Below are 15,167 nucleotides of genomic sequence, written 5' to 3'. Positions count from 1 at the left end.
GGAGCCAGACGTCTGTCATGGTGGAAACCAACTACCCTCTAATTGGACCGGAGGCCCACTCCATGGGGAAGAAAAGGCCAGTCTATTGGGCTTTCCTCAAACAACAAAATTTTTTAATCAAAAACAATCCAAAATTTGCCAGGCGTGGTGGCACACGCCTTTAATCCCAGCACTTGGGAGGCAGAGGTAGGAGGATCGCTGTGAGTTCAAGGCCACCCTGAGACTCCATAGTGAATTCCAGGTCAGCCTAGGCTAGAGTGAGACCCTACCTCGAAAAACCAAAAAAAAAAACAATCTAAAATTATGACACCACAAGAGCACAAGAGTAAAAATCCACATCTGACCTCACGTGAGGAGATGCAGTGAGAGTGGAGGTGAACAGTTCACACCTGACCTCACGTGAGGAGATGCAGTGAGAGTGGAGGTGAACAGTTCACACCTGACCTCACGTGAGGAGATGCAGTGAGAGTGGAAGTGAACAGTCCACAGTTGACCTCACGTGAGGAGATGCAGTGACAGTGGAGGTGTAGCAGCCCATATCTAACCTCAAGTGAACAAATGATGAGTGGAGGTTTAACAGTCCACATCTGCTCATGTGAGGAGATGCAGTCAAAGTGAAGGCACTCCAATATTAAAATGTAAAATTTCCTTCCGGCTATGTGTATAAGGCAAACATAAACAAATCGGTATTTAGACCTGATTGCTATCATTATAATTCTTACATGTATACAATATCTCAAAATCAAAAACCTAGGTCAGGGTGTGGTGGCACATGCCTATAATCCCAGCTGTGACAGAAGCACCTCAAATTCAAAGCCAGGCAAAATAGTGAGACCCTGTCTATAAATAAGTACATATTCCTGCTCTGAAGCAATTCTTAAACCACGCTTTGCAGATAAGATTCAACCTGAAATAATTCAGAAGAATAATGTCCTACCTTTGTTAGAAAAAGGTAGATGCTGCAAATGGGAGAATAAGAAATCTTGACTGGTTCTCAAATACCTCATAGTAGGACCAGATGTATCAGAGCAGGCACATAACTGATGTATCACCTAATGAAATAAAACAAGAAAATCTCCAAACTATGTTTGTACTGATTTTAAGATTACAAAATAGGAACATGAGAAATTAAGATGCATCAACCATGGATGGAGATATAGATAGATAGATAGATAGATAGATAGATAGATAGATAGATAGATAGATAGATAAAGATAAAGATATATATATATAAAATATAAGCTTAAACTTAAACAATTCAAATCCTTGGCAACCTAGCTCAAGAATAAATTGAGCTGGGCGTGATGGCGCACGCCTTTAATCCTAGCACTCGGGAGGCAGAGGTAGGAGGATCGCTGAGAGTTCAAGGCCACCCTGAGACTCCATAGTGAATTCCAGGTCAGCCTGAGCCAGAGTGAGACCCTACCTCGAAAAACCAAAAAAAAAAAAAGAATAAATTGAAAGTCGGGCATGGCGGTACACACCTTTACTCCTAGCACTCGGGAAGCAGAGGTAGGAGGATAGCCGTGAGTTCAAAGCCAGCCTGAGACTACATAGAATTCCAGGTCAGCCTGAGCTAGAGTGAGACCCTATCTCAAAAAACCAAAAACAAACAAACAAAAAAAGAATAAATTGAAACACCAGAGTGAGTGCTGATGGCTCCAGGCATGGCAGCACAGGCCTATAAGTCCACCATTTAGGAGGCTGAGGCAGAAGAATCAAGAGTTTGAGGCCATCATGGGCTACATAGTAAGACCCACACTCACCAGAAAGAAAAGAAAGATTCTGAATATGCAGCAGTAACATTGAAATCACCCTAAATGCATGTGTTTATACACCCATATAATTAACAGGTTTTCCTAATTTAATCACTACCAACAAATTACTTGGTAGTCACTTATTTCATCTCAACTTCAGGAAGATAATAAAATCTACCAGATGGGCTGGAGAGATGGCTTAGCGGTTAAGCGCTTGCCTGTGAAGCCTATGGACCCCGGTTCGAGGCTCGGTTCCCCAGGTCCCACGTTAGCCAGATGCACAAGGGGGCGCACGCGTCTGGAGTTCATTTGCAGAGGCTGGAAGCCCTGGTGCGCCCATTCTCTCTCTCTCCCTCTATCTGTCTTTCTCTCTGTGTCTGTTGCTCTCAAATAAATAAATAAATAAATTTTTAAAACAATCTACCAGATTTGAAACAATTGCAAAATTACCCTACTATCTAGCAAATATTAACTTTATATAAAAAATTAACAATGGGACTGGAGAGATGGCTTAGCAGTTAAGGCATTTGCCTGCAAAGCCGAAGGACTTTGGTTTGATTCTCCAGGACCCATGTAAGCCAGATGCACAAGGGGGCGCAGACATCTGGAGTTCATGTGCAGTGGCTGGAGGCCCTGGTGCACCCATTCTCTCTCTACCACTCTCTCTGCTTGCAAATAAATAAATTAATTTAAACTTAAAAAGAAATGCAAGTCCTGACTTTGCAGGTCTGCAGCGGGGCCAAGGTTCTGCGCCAGTGCGCTCCCCTGTGGGATGCTGGTGGTGCTGGTCCTTGGCCAAATTCTGACCGACAAGGGCGGAGTATGCTACAAACTGGTAGATTGCTGCTGCAGTATTTGCTTTGGCCAGTATGATGTTCTAAAAATGAGTAAAATGTACACAAAAATTCCTATTTCCAACTTCCACGAAAATAAATGAAAATAAATGTCTGCATTCTGACATGTGCTCTCCAAATGGCCAAACCTTTCTCTCCCTCCCCATCCTTCCACATAGATTATTAAGCTCAACTGCATCTATCCAAATATCAAACTGTTAACATGGACTGGGGAGATGACTCAGCAATTAAAGGCACTTGCCTGTAAAACCTACCAGCACAAGTTCAATGCTCCAGTACCCAGGTAAAGCAAAGCAAGGTACACAACGTGGTGCATCCATCTGGAGTTCATTTATAGTGACAAGGGACCCTGGTAAGCCCATACTTACCCCACTCCCTCCCCCACCCCCACACACACTGCCTCTTTCCTTGCAATTAAAATAAAAATATTTTAAAATTCTTTCTGTAACTGCCTCTCTATCGCAAATAAATGAATAAAAATATTTTTTAAGCCAGGCATGGTGGCTTACACCTTTAATCCCGGCACATGGGAAGCAGAGGTAGGAGGATTGCCATGAGTTCAAGGCCACCCTGAGACTCCATAGTGAATTCCAGGTCAGCCTGGGCTAGAGTGAGACCCTACCTCAAAAAAAAAAAAAAAGACACAAATAAAGACATACATACATACATACACATATACATATACATATATATGTATTTACATTGAGAAATGAGTTACATCTTACAAAATCTAGTTCTTGGGGGGTGGGGAAGGAGGGAATTACCATGGGATTTTTTTTATAATCATGGAAAATGCTAATAAAAATTTTAAAAATTTAAAAAATTTTTTTAAAAAAAGGGACAGACACAGGTCAGAATCCACTGTTTCTTCCACCTCATCACAGGTACAACTGCCCTTGCAAGTAGGGTCAAATGATGCCACCAAGAAAACAGAGTTTTTAAAAAGGCTTCCCGAGCTGGAGAGATGGCTTAGCAGTTAAGCGCTTGCCTATGAAGCCTAAGGACCCCGGTTCGAGGCTCGTTTCCCCAGGACGCACGTTAGCCAGATGCACAGGGGGTGCACAAGTCTGGAGTTTGTTTGCAGCGGCTGGAGGCCCTGGCGCGCCCATTCTCTCTCTCTCTATTTGCCTCTTTCTGTCTGTTGCTGTCAAATAAATAAGTAAAAATTTAAAAAAAATTTAAAAAAATTTTTAAAAAGAAACAAAAAAAATCTAGTTCTTAAGACACTTCTCAAATGAATAAAACAAGACATAACCACAGGCCAGTAAACAAAAGTTCTCGTACTCTGACTTTCACGCCGACCACTGTTCCAGCACTGCAGGCGACCATCGCACTCCACGATGGACCTGGTTCCTAGCGCTGCTTTCAGTTCCCTCTCATCACGTTCACACGGAGCCTGTCAGGAGGCAGGGACAGGACCAGTCTTCTGACTCGAATCCACTGCTCCAGCCACTAGAGCCACTTTAAATGGAGCACACCTGCTAAGACCCACCCAGAACACCTGCTGCGCCTCCACTGTCACGTGACTTGGATCTGCGCATGCCCAGGATTGCGGCCTGTGTCTGCTTCCGCTCAGTTCTGCAAAGAGCCATCCTCCACATACCTGGTAGCACAGCTCGGCCAGCTGGGGGCGCTCTCGCACTGCCACGGGGCCGCCTCTCCCTTCCGTTCCTTTCTCCAGCATGTTGAGGATGGCGTGCAGGCACGTCCGAGGACAGCCTAACACAACTACATGGAGCCAAGAGAAGTCTCGATTTTTCTCAAAGAATTTCCGCATTAGAAACTTGACCAAAGTCAAACAATACTGAATCAGAAACAAATGCTAATACTCTATAACTGTTTATCCAGTTTGGGTCAAAGTCTTAAAGACTGACTAACTCACACATTACTTTTCGTGTGTCTTTTATTTTTCTCCAGAAATAACCTATGAACCCATAACTCAATAAATGGCCATTTACATGCACAAATATAGAGCAAAACAAATGTGCATTTGTCCTGTGGCTAACCTGGGTCTTGTAGGTTTGTGGTGCTGACAGGTTTCTTTAATTCAAAGCCTAACAGGTAGAGAGCCAGATTGGGGGGGTTGCGCTCCAGAGAGGTGATGAGAAGATTCAAGATGTGGATCTTTGTCTCGTGACGAATTGCAGCTAACTTCTTTTCAATTTCTGATCCTGAATGTGGAAATCACAAAGAAAACTACAAATCAATATAAGCTTAACATGGCAAATTAAAACAATACAAAGCTTGTTTTTAAACCCCTCATGTTACTTTATTCCTGGTTTCATTTTAACAACCTTAAAACTTTTATACACATTCTAGCAAATTCTCAATTTCACATACATCCCCACCAGACAGTAAAGAGTGAGCTTTTCTCTTTATACCTATGTAGACAAAGCACATCAACGTGAGACATACCCTCTTCCACACGCACAAAATCTTCTGCATCTTCATTGTCCAAGCACTCCACGAATCCAGCCATCAGCTTCTGGCTCACACTCTATGTCACACAGACAGGAAAATGGCAAATTAATACAAACTTCTACACATTAGAGAACTCATACCAAATATGGTATATCTAAGAACATTCATCTGTTGGGGAAGTACAAATCTGCTCCAAGTATTTAGGTTTTAGTTGTCTTTAACAGAAAACTTAATTTGCCATAAGTTAGCTCTACAGAAATAATTAAAGCAGGCACAATGACCTATACCTGTAGTCCCAGTAACGAAACTGAAGCAGGAGGCTCCTAAGGTCAAGGACGGTGTGGCAACAGAGCTGAAGTCTCAAAGTAAATCAATAAATAAAAGGCAGAGGGAAAGGACTCAAAAAAAAAAAAAAAGCAAGCCAAAATCTAGAAGCCAAATATACTTGTTAAATTGGTCCCAAATCCTGGTGGTACTATAATTGCAGAGGGCTCTTAAAATTAAGGGGCCATTGTGAGCTGTCACAACTAGAGGTTACCACTAATACACAGTGACAGGCGACGCTATGATGTGAAAGGCCAGACAGGATGACAAATAACTGTACACAAAATGAGGCCCTGTCCCATCCACAGGACCAGAACAGCCCCCTACATCAAAACATTACTAAGGAGGCTACAACAAAAGCCTATACATCAGTGAGGTATCACTTCCAACATAGAAACTCAGTGAGATCAATGTTTCAAGGAAACTAAAAACCTGTCCATCACTACCTTTTCTGTGAATAAGCTACACGTATGATGAACCACATGTGGAGGGGTGAGCCTCGTCCCAGATATTCTTGAGTTGCAGGCAGCAAGACCCCTTGAGCTGAGTTTGAACAGCCATCTCAAACAAGAAAATGAAAGCAAGCTGGGCGTGGTGGCGCACGCCTTTAATCCCAGCACTTGGGAGGCAGAGGTAAGAGGATGAGTTTGAGGCCACCCTGAGACTACATAGAGAATTCCAGGTCAACCTGAGCTAAAGTGAGACCCTACCTCAAAAAAAAAAAAAAAAAAAAGAAAGAAAGAAAGAAAAAGAAAATGAAAGCAAATAGCACTCTTATGAACTGAATAAAAACTGGAGTATCTGAGGCATATATACATTACATACATACATACATACATACATATATATATATACATACATGTATATGTATATGTATACACACACACACAGATGTACATGCCCTCAGTGTCACCTACTTCAGGGGTGAGACAGGAGTACACTTGAGCCCATGAGTTCCAAACAAGCTTAGGCCACACAGTAAAACCTGCCTGATACATTCCACAAGGCAACGATATCAATAAGGCATAGAAACCAGAACACCTGTACAAAGGTAAGCAGCTCAGGAAACAGAAGGTCTGGCATTACACCCAATCACTTGCAATGTGCTTGGAGTAGGAGCAGACATACAAGCGCGGTCCAGAGCATCAACCCAGTATCAAGGATAGTGAGGAACACAGAATACTGTGTGTAGTCGCACTGTGACTAACACTGTCTTCAAGGACAAATCATACTCAAGTACATGAGTAGGTCTTCACCCATCTTTCGTAAATACATTTACTCTTAAGAGCATCATTCCACAAACAGGAATCTAATTCCTCCACTACCACAGTAATTGATCAGTCAGTTACCTGGTCATGTGTGAAATCTCCAACCAGTTTTATCTGAATGTTAGAATTGCAAGAGATACAGCACAGGATCTTGGCACTTTCAAAAGCCAATTCGGGATTACTGTTCCCATGAGACAGATACCTTTAGGACAAGAAGACATTGAGGAACAGTGTGATCAAACTTGGCTTCTCACTACTCTCCACAAAGAAATTTTTATTGCCGGGCGTGGTGGCGCATGCCTTTAATCCCAGCACTCGGGAGGCAGAGGTAGGAGGATCACCATGAGTTCAAGGCCACCCTGAGACTACATAGTGAATTCCAGGTCAGCCTGAGCCAGAGTGAGACCCTACCTCGAAAAACCAAAAAAAAAAAAAACAAGAAATTTTTATTTATTTTTCAGTTTTTGACACAGGCACAGGATCTCACTCCAGTCCAGGCTAACCTGTAACTCACTCTTTAGCCCAAGGTGACCTTGAACTCAAGGCAATCCTCCCACGGCAGTCTCCTGAGAGCTGGGATTACAGGTGTAAGCCACCAGGCCAGGCCACAAACAGGGCTTCACCTACTTATCTATCAGTTTTAAATAAATGAAAGAAAGATGTCCCCTTCTGGCTAGGAACACCCTAAATTATATCTCACCAAAACTCCTATATGGAAGCCTTAATCCACAGTGATCCTATTTGAAAAAGGGTATTTGCACATATAGCAAATCAAGTAAGATGAAGTTACTAAAGAAGGGACAGTGACCACATCCTTACAAGCAGGGGAGCAAGCCACACAGAGAAAGCATGATGTGAAGCTAAAACTTGAGATTGGACCAGCTTCTACAAGCCACAGAACATTAGGCAAACAGAAAGCTATGTAACTAGAAGACACGGGGTGTTGGGCAGGGGGGAGGTTTGGTAGTTTGAATGGATGTCCCCCATAGACCCAGGTGTTCTATTAAAGCTTGTAACTTGGGTCTCCCGCAACTGGATGGAGGAGGTGTCACTGGAGGTAGATTCTGGGGTCCAGCCATAAGGTGTGCTTGGGGACAGATTTGCATTTCAGCCCAAAGGAATGCAGAGGTCTGAGCTTTGGGGGATTTTTGTGCTTGCTGCTTCTTGGTTTGTGCTGGTGGTGGTTTTTCTCTCTCTGCTTGGATTTATAAATAGGAGCCAGCTTCTTCCAGCAGTGATGGAACTCCCACTTGGATCTGTACGCTTGAAATAAATTCCTTCCTCCCATAAACCATGTCAGCTTTGGATGTTCATCCCAGCACTGTGAAGCTATCTACAACAGGAAGTACTCCCTAGCCCATCCTCATCTTCCAAGACACTCAGTTTCCCTACAGGAAAAACACAGCATCATTTTAGACTTCACAACTTGTAGGACATAGACTGTATGAAGAGAAAGAAGATATGGTAAAGGCTAAGCCTTAATTGAAAGGCACCAGAAAAGGAAACAGCAAAAGAAGGCCAAAGTCATAATAATTTGTGATGCATTAGATGCCCAAGAAAATTAAGAAATCAAGCTACGGTGTCCTTCGGATTCATACCTTCATTTCTCTACCTACAAACATAACTTACCTGGCAATGTTGACCACATTGTCCGCCTTCTTAGTTCTGGGATTGATGCCCTGCAGCAGTTGCTCTAAAGGAGAGACTATGAGTGCCAGCTGACTCTCTCGCAGGAGATCCATGAAGAGATTTTCCTTCTGCAGAGTAAGGTTGAGGAGTGCCAAGCAGTGCTGCACTGCTCTTTCTAGATGTTTCTTTCCTGTAATCCAAACATGAAGTCAGACTCTCAGTGAATCTTGGAAACTCACAGTACATTCTTAGGAAAATAAGATAAAAGGGAAGTTTTAGATTCAAAAGGTCCTTGCTTTCTCAAATTTTCAACAGCAATGTCACAACACTGTTCACATACATGCAACTAGGGAGTTCATTTTGTGACCCAGGCTACTTTCATGGAATGACTTTGGTATCTTTTCCCTGATCCTTTTTTTAAAAAATTTTAAATTTTTTATTGTATTTATTATATAGAGATAAAAAGGCAGAGAGTGAGAAAATGGGTGTACCAGGGCCTTTAGCTGCCACAAACAAACTCCAGACATGTGTGCCACCTTGAGCATCTGGCTTACATGGGTCCTGAGGAATCAAACCTGAGTCCTTTTGCTTTGCAGGCAAGCACCTTAACCTCTAAGCCATCTCTCCAAGCCCTTTTTTTTTAAAAAAAATTATTTATTTATTTATTTATTTATTTATTTGAGAGAGACAGAGGGAATGGGCAAGCCATAATTGGGGAACTACAGCCAATAGCTAGTGAAGAGAGGCCTAGAATACAGTGTAGCACCTACAATCAAGAATTGTTTCACCAAACTGTCAAGAGTGCTGAGGGTGAGAAACTGTTTTCAAGTAAGACAAAATCCGTACGGAGAAAAAATAAGCAGAAAATGTAAAAAAAAAAAAAAAAAAGGATCACCTATAATTCCAAACACTCAAAATTAAAATATTGACCTAATTCATTTCTAGGTTTCTTTTTTTTTGTTTGTTTTGTTTGGTTTTCCAAGGCAGGGTCTCACTCTACCCAGGCTGACCTGGAATTCACTATGGAGTCTCCGGGTGGCCTCAAACTCATGGCGATCCTCCTACCTCTGCCTCCCAAGTGCTGGGATTAAAGGCGTGCGCCACCACGCCTGACTCATTTCTAGGTTTCTTATCTGTGTACTCTGATGACACAGTTACAATAAAGCCTGGAATATGACTTTCGTCCTTCAGGTCACTGCTGCCTTCAATAGAGACAGCAGAGCACAGCTGTGTAAAGCACAGGTGCAGGAGCCTCAGTGCCAGGATCAAAGCCCAGCCCTCGCTCTCAATGGAGGTCAGGGTCATCTCGCTGTGCATCATGCTTCCTTATGTGCTGACTGGAGATAAGGCTTTGTACAGATTACATGTATTAATACACATGATATGCTTTTAAAAACAGCCAAATGCAGAGAAAGCACTCAACAAATAATAATTAATTGCAATCATATTAAATAACATTTATTAGCTGGTGTGATGATGGTACACACCTTTAATCCCAGCACTTGGTAGACAGAGATAGAGGTTTGCAGTGAGTTCAAAGCCACCCTGAGACCACATGGTGAATTTCAGGCCAGCCTGGGCTAGAGTAAAACCCTACCTCAAAAATACAAAACAACAGGGCTGGAGAGATGGCTTAGTGGTTAAGCGCTTGCCTGTGAAGCCTAAGGACCCCGGTTCGAGGCTCAATTCCCCAGGTCCCACATTAGCCAGATGCACAAGGGGGCGCACGCGTCTGGAGTTCGTTTGCAGAGGCTGGAAGCCCTGGTGCGCCCATTCTCTCTCTCTCCCTCTATCTGTCTTTCTCTCTGTGTCTGTCGCTCTCAAATAAATAAATAAATAATTAAAAAAATTATTGAGCACATGTACCAGTCACTGTAGTAAGTGCTTTTACAAGTATCAAGAGATACTCTGTGCTTGCCTGCAAAACCTAAGAACCCAGGTTTGATTCCCCAGTACCACATAAGCCAGATGCACATGGTGGCACATATGTCTGCAGTTCATTTGCAATGGCTAGAGGCCCTGGCCTGCCCATTCTTTCACCCTAATAAATAAATTAATTAATTAAAGACACTCTTAAAAAAGGTTTCAGAATTAATGTTAGCCAGGTTAAAAGATGTAACAGTGACAGAAAGATACCTTACCTATAAAGAATCCTGTAAGATGTACCTATACTGAGTGAGAATCTGTCTGCTTTCACCTATACTAAATATAGTCTTATTTATAACCACTCACTGCAAACACCACCATGCGTATGAGAACTTCAGAGATCATCTACTTCTAACTCTCCACTTAACAAAAAATAAAAACATCAAAATTGTTTTCAAGACGTTAAAACTTCCAGGCATACCAGGAAAGGGGGCATAGGTATCGAGCTGTTTGACTCCTTCTTCCAGTAAACTGAGAGCAAGTTCCAACATCGGTGACTCGTTCAGAAGATGATACATCAGACTGAAGCCAGGTGGCTTATAGGCCATGATTTCTTCTCCTAAAAAGAATCAACACAGTCCAAAAACGGTTTATCAGTATCCTTGTCACACCTATTATTTCTATGGAATTTGTCACTTAAATAAGATCTAAGAAGTTAAAGACAAGTTTCAAATTAGACAGTGAAACAACTGTATAGAACAGGAATTCCACAAGGAAATCAGTGACCTCCACACACAGCCAGTTTACCCGCTGCATCAATTCACAGACACTGTGATGCTCCTAATGTTACTGTTAGTAAAATTTTATTTTCTCTTGAGTAGAACAATTAAAATGACTTAAACAATGAAACAAATTCTAGTATGCTTATAAATGTACACTCACATTTTGCATACATAATCGCTAAAAGAAAAATAGCTGACTTTTCTTGAAAAGTGCATGAAATTACCTTGCAGCTCCACAAACTGGTCTATAAAATCTTCCAGCTGAGGCTCATAATCTCTGAGCAGCTTGTAGAACACCTCCAACACAACCTCCGCCACTTCCCACTAGAGAAGGAAACAAGCATTTCAATAACAACAAATCAGTCCCAGGTACAAGCTTGTCAAGATGTGTATTCCATCTACATTTTTCTCCAAAAAATAAATGAGATCCCCCATGTACTTTATTAATTGATGCTAAGCAATGCAAAACTCTTAGCTCTTGTGGCTTTACTTTGCTAAAGGATAATGGATTTCCTCATTTCCCAAGTACTTTTTTAAAATCATAACTTAAGAACCATGTTTATAGAGAAGGTTCAGGCTCATTTGCAGGTCTAAAACATTTAGTGCCTAGTCGTATGAGACTTACCTGGGTTCAACCCCATGCCTACAGTCAAAGAAAGTAAAAAGGCAAAATCACAGGTCAGCTGTCCCAAATAATCCTATTATCACCACCTTGTTAAAAATGGAAATAAAGGGCTGGAGAGATGGCTTAGCGGTCAAGCACTTGCCTGTGAAGCCTAAGGGCCCCAGTTCGAGGCTCAATTCCCCAGGACCCACATTAGCCAGACGCACAAGGGGTCACACACATCTGAAATTCGTTTGCAGTGGCTAGAGGCCTTGGTGTGCCCATTCTCTCTATCTGTCTCCTTCTCTCTGTGTCTGTCGCTCTCAAATAAATAAATAAATAAATATTTTTTTTTAAATGGAAATAAAGACTGTCCAATAAAGAAAAATATTTGACATCAAAGGACAATTACAAAACAATGGCAGTAAACACTGAAGTTTGCTTTAAACACCCATTAGACCTAGTTTTGTGTGTGTGTAATGTTGGAGACCAAACCCAGGGCCCTGCACACGCTGGACACCTGCTTTATCACTGACTTCCATCCCCAGCCCCACTGCACAGAATTTTGGTTAAGCCTGAGTCTGGCCAATACATGCAGAGGGTTTGTTTGTTTTTTTTTTTTTTTTAATTTTTATTAACATTTTCCATGATTATAAAATATATCCCATGGTAATTCCCTCCCTCCCCACCCCCACACTTTCCCGTTTGAAATTCCATTCTCCATCATATTACCTCCCCATTACAATCATTGTAATTACATATATACAATATCAACCTATTAAGTATCCTCCTCCCTTCCTTTCTCCACCCTTTATGTCTCCTTTTCAACTTACTGGCCTGCAGAGGGTTTTTTAATCATTATTTGAAGATCCTTCTTTGTACTGCACAATTTTACTAGGGCTGAATTTTAGAATGGGGCTACCAGGTAGCTTTGAATGATATTTAAATTATTGATTTTTTTGTATTTTCAAAACCTTCAAGGTTATTTTGCAAAAGTTAAAAAAAAAAAAAAAGAGCTGGGCGTGGTGGCGCACGCCTTTAATCCCAGCACTCCGGGAGGCAGAGGTAGGAGGATCGCCGAGAGTTCGAGGCCACCCTGAGACTACAGAGTGAATTTCAGGTCAGCCTGAGCCAGAGTGAGACCCTACCTTGAAAAACCACAAAAAAAAAAAGAGCTGGGCATGGTGGCATATGCCTTTAATCACAACACTCAGGAGGCTGAGGTAGGAGGATCATGTGAGTTCGAGGCCAGCCTGAGACTGCACAGTGAGTTCCAGGTCAGCCTGGGCCAGAGACCCCTACCTCAAAAAACACACAAAGATATTATCAGGACTGGGTAGATCACTAAGCAGGTAAAGGTACTTGCTTGCAAGCCTACCAGGGCTTAATTCCACATAAAGCCAGAGGCACGAAGTGATGCATGTGTCTTTATGTCGTCTGCAAGAGACCCTAGTGTACCCACACACAAATACACACACACTGTCTTGGTCCCTCCCTCCCCTCCCTCTCTTTCATAGATAAAAACATTTATTTTTTTAAAAAAGTCATCATCAGGCTGGAGAAAAGGCTCAGCAGTTAAGGCGCACGCCTGCAAAGCCTAAAACAGGAGCTCAATTCCTCAATGCTCATATAAAAGCCAGATGCACAAAGTGGTACATGTGTCTGGAGTTGATTTGCAGTGGCTAGAAGTTCCTGGAGCGCCCATTTCTGCCAGGCGAGAGGGCACACACCTTTAATCCCAGTACTTGGGAGGTGGAGGTAAGAGGATTGTTGTGAGTTCAAGGCCAGCCTGAGACTACATAGTGATTTTCTAGATCAGCCTGGGCTAGAGTAAGACTACCTAGAAAAACCAAAAACAAATGCGAAAGTGGACAGAACTCAGGACAACACGCACTGCAGAGGAAGCGGCGCTCACTCAAGGTAAGATGCCACCACTCACGGCAAAAGCATTAGCTCTGGCAGAAACATGACTGAGGAACTCAAAACACTGAGGTCACAATGACCTTTTAATACACAGATGAGACATTTAAACAAGTGCAAAAATGTGCCAGAACATTCTGTTGAAAAGATCCTAACAACTGTGCATGCATTATTCATCTGAAGTATCGTTAATGAGGCATGGTTGCTATTCTTCATTAGATGAGGGGATTCACACTATTAAGGCAGTTCCAGAGATTAAATAAAAGGATTCTCATTGCTTATTTTTTACTAGAAAGAAAACAAAAATTGCAAAGCAAATGACAAAACATGAACTTTTGTTGGCAGTGACCTTGGGATGACTCAGAAGGCACCGTGGTGCTGAGAAGACATGACAGAGGAGTGCTTAGCACTGAAGTATCTGTATCACACCTTCCAAGGCTGAGGGTCCATTGCAGAAGATGTGGCGGAAAGAATGTAAGAGCCAAAGGAAGGGATGTCTTTGAATATATCTTACAGGAACATTTCTACTTTTGTGAAGTAATGAACAGTACTACAGACTAAAGTGACTTTACATCAGAACCTAGAAAGATCTCTTACATAGCTTAGTGGTTATGAGCTTGGAACTGGAATCAGACCCCTAGATTCAAATCCTGGCCCTAGAACTTAGACAAGTTCCTTAAATTTGCTAAGCCTCCATCTGTAAAATAGGAATATTAATAGTACCTGCCTCAAGGTGATACTGGAATGACATAAAATGATATATACAAGCCAGGCGTGATGACACATACCTTTAATCCCAGCACTCAGGAGGCAGAAGTAGAAGGATCAGGGCTGGAGAGATGGCTTAGCAGTTAAGCACTTGCCTGTAAGGCCTAAGGACCATACTTTGAGGCTTGATTCCCCAGGACCCATGTTAGTCAGATGCACAAGGGGGCGCATGCGTCTGGAGTTCATTTACAGTAGCTAGAGGCCCTGGAATGGCCATTCTCTCTCTCTCTCTATCTGCCTCCTTCTCTCTCAGTCTGTTGCTATCAAATAAATAAATAAAAGTAATTCTTTAAAAAAAAAGCCATTCTTGCAAAGCTAAAGCCAAGATTCCTATTTTCAAAAGGAGTAGGAGGATCACTGTGAGTTCAAGGCCACTCTGAGACTGCATAGTGAATTCCAGGTCAGCCAGGACTAGAGTGAAACCCTATCTCAAAAAAACAAAAAAAAAAAAGAGAGAGAGAGCGAGAGAGACAACGAGCTCAGTGGAACCTAGCGGCCCGTACATGTGTGTAACTGTCAGCACTCCCCAGCGCTCAGGCATGGTGGCTCCGCCCAGCAGACCACAACCTGGCTTCCACTATCCCAACACTCTACCACCTGAAGCGCAGTAGGTGGAAGCCAGGGCACAAGTTGGAACTTACCCAATTCCTAATCTAAATCATTCCGGTAGGGAGTATTTCCAACAAAAATGCAGTATTTCTAGTTCAATTTTTAGTCAAAGTTTATCCACTTCACAAAACTTTGTCTCATAAAATAAATTGATCAATTAAGCAAGGACTATAAACTCCTATCAGTTAAATTACCCTTAAAACGTCAGTGCTTTGTTTTTAATGCCTGAATTTATTTGTAACACACGTGAATTAATCCAAGCAGACCTATTTCAGAATTAAGACTATGAAGTTTACTAACTTGCAGAAGCTAAACTGGATGGCTGGGTGAGGTGGCACATGCCTTTAATCCCTGCCCTCGGGCAG

General features: G+C 42.2%; 1 protein-coding gene across 1 annotated transcript in view; it reads right to left on the bottom strand.

Annotated features, from left to right (window-relative positions):
* Positions 1-15,167, bottom strand: part of Nup205 (nucleoporin 205) — an 82,881-nt gene that overhangs the window by 36,566 nt on the left and 31,148 nt on the right. The window contains exons 16-23 of the mRNA XM_045160286.1: positions 11,126-11,225; positions 10,601-10,738; positions 8,254-8,443; positions 6,706-6,826; positions 5,027-5,108; positions 4,618-4,782; positions 4,215-4,339; positions 938-1,052 (exon numbers count right to left, since the gene is read on the bottom strand). Of these exons, the coding sequence (XP_045016221.1) occupies positions 938-1,052; positions 4,215-4,339; positions 4,618-4,782; positions 5,027-5,108; positions 6,706-6,826; positions 8,254-8,443; positions 10,601-10,738; positions 11,126-11,225 (1,036 nt within the window). The remainder of the gene's footprint in view (positions 1-937; positions 1,053-4,214; positions 4,340-4,617; positions 4,783-5,026; positions 5,109-6,705; positions 6,827-8,253; positions 8,444-10,600; positions 10,739-11,125; positions 11,226-15,167) is intronic.

The sequence above is a fragment of the Jaculus jaculus genome, chromosome 10 (genome assembly GCF_020740685.1).
Source record: "Jaculus jaculus isolate mJacJac1 chromosome 10, mJacJac1.mat.Y.cur, whole genome shotgun sequence".
NCBI classification, from domain to species: Eukaryota; Metazoa; Chordata; class Mammalia; order Rodentia; family Dipodidae; genus Jaculus; species Jaculus jaculus.
The sequence above is the reverse complement of the archived record's forward strand: the minus strand, read 5'-3'. Positions and strand labels throughout refer to the sequence as shown.